Source organism: Oxyura jamaicensis, chromosome 19 (genome assembly GCF_011077185.1).
Source record: "Oxyura jamaicensis isolate SHBP4307 breed ruddy duck chromosome 19, BPBGC_Ojam_1.0, whole genome shotgun sequence".
Lineage (NCBI taxonomy): Eukaryota > Metazoa > Chordata > Aves > Anseriformes > Anatidae > Oxyura > Oxyura jamaicensis.
Window position 1 is genome coordinate 3965324 of NC_048911.1, and position 677 is coordinate 3966000.

Below are 677 nucleotides of genomic sequence, written 5' to 3' on the forward strand. Positions count from 1 at the left end.
CAGGCCGCGGCGGCCCGGCCCGGCCCGGCGCAGCGAGGCCGCGTCCCCCTTTACCGTCCGTCGGGGGGCTCGGGCCCGGCTGGGCCATGGCTCCGGCGGGCGGGCGGCGCCGCCGCGGCCTCCTCCGCCTCCAGCCGCGGCGTCGGAGCGGGAACCGCTACGCCAGGGGGCCCCGACGAGAGACGGGAGCTGCCGGCCTGGGCCTCCGCCTCCTCCGCCTCATCCTGACAGCGGCCGCCGCCGGCGGGAGGAGGAGGAGGAGGAGGAGGTGGAGCGCCGCGCAGGCGCCCACGGTGCCACCACGGGACCGGCCGCCGCCGCCGCCGCCACCGGGGCCGTGAGGGCAGGGGCAGGGCGGCCTCCCCCCGGCCGGCCGCCGCCCGGCCCCATGCCGCGGTGCTTTGTCACCTCACGGCCGGCAGGGCGGGCAGGGCCGGGCCCGGCCCGGCTGGAGGCCCCCGCCCGGGTTCCGCCGGTCCCGGGTGCCCGCCGGCCCGGGGCTGCCCGGGCCGGGGAACATCCCTGGGGCCGCTCCTATAAAAGTGTATTAGCTTTTATTATTCGTGGGATTGGTGTGACACCAGTGAAATACTCTTGGTGTTTAATGCATAGAGGGATGCAGGCGTGGTCTGGATAGATGGAGTCAGGAGTCCAGTCACGGGAGCTCTTGCCCTCCC

At 75.8% G+C, this 677-nt stretch overlaps 1 protein-coding gene across 1 annotated transcript in view; it reads right to left on the reverse strand.

Annotated features, from left to right (window-relative positions):
• RABEP1 (rabaptin, RAB GTPase binding effector protein 1) overlaps positions 1-281 on the reverse strand; it is a 56407-nt gene extending 56126 nt beyond the window's left edge. Inside the window, exon 1 of the mRNA XM_035342837.1 lies at positions 55-281. Within this exon, the coding sequence (XP_035198728.1) occupies positions 55-88 (34 nt within the window). The 5' untranslated portion in view covers positions 89-281. The remainder of the gene's footprint in view (positions 1-54) is intronic.
• Between the last annotated feature and the right edge of the window lie 396 nt (positions 282-677).